General features: G+C 31.5%; 1 protein-coding gene across 1 annotated transcript; it reads left to right on the top strand.

The window, feature by feature from the left end:
• Positions 1 to 271: 271 nt before the first annotated feature.
• Positions 272 to 2,744, top strand: LOC139525001 (uncharacterized). Its single transcript, XM_071320176.1, has 3 exons — positions 272 to 892; positions 1,553 to 1,670; positions 2,485 to 2,744. Exons 1-3 carry the CDS (start codon positions 737 to 739, stop codon positions 2,742 to 2,744), a joined length of 534 nt encoding a protein of 177 aa, XP_071176277.1. The 5' UTR covers positions 272 to 736.
• The last annotated feature ends 1,063 nt before the right edge of the window (positions 2,745 to 3,807 follow it).

Raw genomic sequence — 3,807 nt, 5'->3', positions numbered from 1 at the left:
TAAAAATCCGGACTTAAAATAAGGCGTATAGGTACAGTTTTTAACTTGTTAGCGGGCATGACGTAACACATTAAATCAAAGAATTCAACTTATAAATAGTAATATAGGACAATGCTGTTGATTAAAATTGTTCATTTGTAAACAGCCAGAAGTATTTCTTATGCTAAGGTAGTTCTTTAAAATTAGTACAAAAAATGTTTACTTGATCAAATAATATTCCGTATATAAAGGACATTTTACTGTAAAATGGTTCTTATCTTGAATAGAATTTGGTCCATGTGATAAACAATGATGACATAGACGCTGAGTTCTCTCTATGTATTTTTTTACTTTATCTATCTTTCTCAATTCTAAGATCATGAGCACCTATTCTTATTATACATATAGCTCTTCTTGTATTAAAATCTTTAATTGATAAATAAGCCTCCTTTACGAAGTCAGTCTTATAACTAATAAGAAAATTTTAGAGAAGTCTGTAACTGAGCATCGAGTTGTTGTCTTAGACAATCAAATAAACGTTGTTTTACAACAGCAAAATCTACATATCGCAAGTCTGAAATAAGGGTATGGCTATGCTAGTGAAGCTCGAATTGAAATATATAAACTTTGACCAAATCAAATATTGAAGAGCATAGAAGACGAAAAAATTCCATATGGTTTTGTCTAAAATATAAATAAAAAATACTGCAGACATAACACATAACTTTCTGCATTGACATATTTTTTTCTTTTATGAATGTCACAGAAAAAGAAGAGAATTGATTTTCTTGAAGGAGAAAAGGAGATCTTGGAGGTGGCATATGACGGGGGTATGAAAAACGCCAGCAAAAACTGCCAAGATGCCATAAAGAGTGTTGCGGAGAGGTTGTCTTGTTCGGAGGACAGAGTAAAGGTAAAAAATACACAAAAAAATATATGGTTAAATTGAATCAATTGGTAAATTGGTAAAACAAAAAATATGAATTACAAGATAACAATTTTTAGCTTCGTTGAACTATTTTAAAATTGATGATAACTTTATAACATTCTTTTTTTCTATATCTTGTTGAGTTATTGTACACCAAATGGCAATGTCTTGTTGTCATATTACTTTTTAATTTATACTTTTTTTCAAATTCAATAGATTTCAAGAAATTATACAAAAAAAGGGTAACAACTACAAGGAATCACCAGACACTTTTAGTTTCAGTTGTTTAATATTATTAATATAAATTTCAGTCAGAAATTTTTGCCTGGCTACAGTTTGCGAAATATCGATGTTTATTGTTTAGTTTAAGATGAAAAAATTTACATTATATGAATCAGATGAAATTGTTGAAAGAAGATTAATAGGCAGGACCACTAGATAAATCTGATTTGATGACACTTGATTCGAACTAAGAGCTACTTAGATAGCTGCCTTGTTCCAGTTACAAAATATACTTTATTTGTGATTTTGATGGTTTATTATGATACAATAAGAAACATCATCTTTATAAGGGAATGTAAGAGTAAAATACTGTAATACTTTAAATACATTAATTATTTACTTGATACTTTTATATAATTTAAGATGTGGATTGGAAATAGAAATTCAAAAGTGAAAGGACCAGGGGGAGCAAAGATACCAAAGACCCGATATACGAGAGGACCGTCGGCGTACAATATCATTGCCAAAACAGTTGAAAGAGGTTAGTTTTCATTTTGTATCGATAATTTTATTCAAACTCAATTTTTGCCAAGCCTCAATTTAATGTTCAACTCAATATTTATTTGCAGAAGTACAAATGGCATGCAGATTGTCCATTTACTATCAACATTGATCTGTGTCCACACTTGTGTTATGTAAAAAATAAAGTGGTGAACATATGATGAGAAGTTACGCGAGAGAGTTCCATATCACTGTAATCAGCTTTGATTTCAAGTATTGTTGAAAATGTTACATCGTTATCAATATATTAATTACATCTATGTTTGTTTTTAAATGCAAATTGGTGTATATTGAAGTTTTTTTTATTCATATTAAAACTTGGGTTTCGTCATTGGCCATGAAAAGAAAAGCATACCTTTATTTCAGCGATAACGCAATCATAAAATAATTGTTCATATGAGAATAAAAAGATGTGGGATAGTTGTCAATGATACAAACTCTTCTCCAGAGACCAAATAACATAGAAAAAACTATAGAAGTCCTATAACATATGACCTCGGGGGCATTATTTACTTTTTCTATTTACTGTCCTGATAAAAAAAAATATTATCAAAGTGACACCACTTAGACAAAAAAATGAAAAATGAAAATATCAGCATGAAAACGTTAAATAGTGAATATATAATGCGAAGGCATATATTATAGGACTACAACTATAGGTGACTCGGACTCGACTGCATAGCCTTCAACATTGGTCAAACCAAATATCGCATAGAATAAAGCTTTATAACTTTCAGACTGTTTAAAACCAAAATACTATATATAAAATTTTATTGCTGTTGTTACATTACCAGGGACTTTATCGGGTCCAGAGTACTTAAATAAAGTTGCCACAACTTGGCAAGCTACCCCAGACGAAGAAAGAAAAACAGCAACAGAACAGGCAAAAAAAATCAAACTGGACCCACATCTGAACATGACGAAAGATGAAGCTGTTTTTCACCACCTGAAAATGATTTCGAAGTCCGTAAGTAAAGATATATATAAAAAAAAGTGTAGGCATAATTTATTTCAGTTCTTGTTAAATCAGAATTGGTTGAAAACCGATAATTGAAACTATAAAAGCGTCAAGACTTTCCATTTTACTGGCCTAATTCATTTTATTTCATTATTACATGGTAGAAAAGGAAATTTTAAATGTTTATTAAATACGATTATAAAACAGCCCTAATATTACTACTTAAACGGCATGAGTCATACTGGTGACATCGTCCTGATGGGGTGCATACATTATGTGATCTATATTGTTTTTCGGTCGTCAATATTTACAATACAGACTGGCAATCACTCCTGAATTAGGCAGCAACCATTTGATTTTCTGGGGGCAGGGGGGGGGGGGGGGGGGGGGGGGGGGGCTATGTTTTTTTTGGGAAAAAAAGTTTGTTTCCAGTTTTTGGAGAAAAAAATAATTTGGTTTTGATTCTGAGAAAAAAAAATGTTTGTTTCACCCTCAGCTGCCACTATATGTAATGCTAAAATTGAAAGAAAAAAATTGTTTTCGACTTGTTCCGAAAAAAATAGATTGTTTTTCGCCGCAGAAAAAAAACCCATAGCCCCCCCCCCCCCCCCCCCCCCCCCCCCATGAAAATCAAATGGTTGCTGCCTTACATGTATACATATACTGTGCATGTAATTCAGGATTCATTACAAATCCGTATTGGAAATATTGACCCTATATTCACATCATTGCCAGTCCGTATTGGAAATATTGGCCATCTATCTAATTTGATGTATGTAATACAGATTTCAGAACAAGTCTGTATTGAAAAAGTTGGATTATTTAATAAAAGTGTTATGGACTGGCTGTTTCTGTATTGACACTGGTATATATTCTCGGTCAGCTGTATTGACCCTCAACCCTACGGGTCTCGAGGCTAATACAGCTAACCTCGAATCTATAACAGGGCCAAATACAGAAAAAAAAAATGTTCACCCAAGTAAGATTAACAAATATAATAATGAACTAACTATCTTACCAAATCATTGATTTTATATATTGTCCCTTTTGTATTGTTGATCTCTTAATAATATAGGAGTTATTGCCCTTAAAAGATTATTTTAACCAAAATTAGTTTACTTTGCAAAAGCTATGATAGATACAAACTTTTAATTATATG

This window comes from Mytilus edulis, chromosome 5, assembly GCF_963676685.1.
Source record: "Mytilus edulis chromosome 5, xbMytEdul2.2, whole genome shotgun sequence".
NCBI lineage: Eukaryota > Metazoa > Mollusca > Bivalvia > Mytilida > Mytilidae > Mytilus > Mytilus edulis.
The sequence above is the reverse complement of the archived record's forward strand: the minus strand, read 5'-3'. Positions and strand labels throughout refer to the sequence as shown.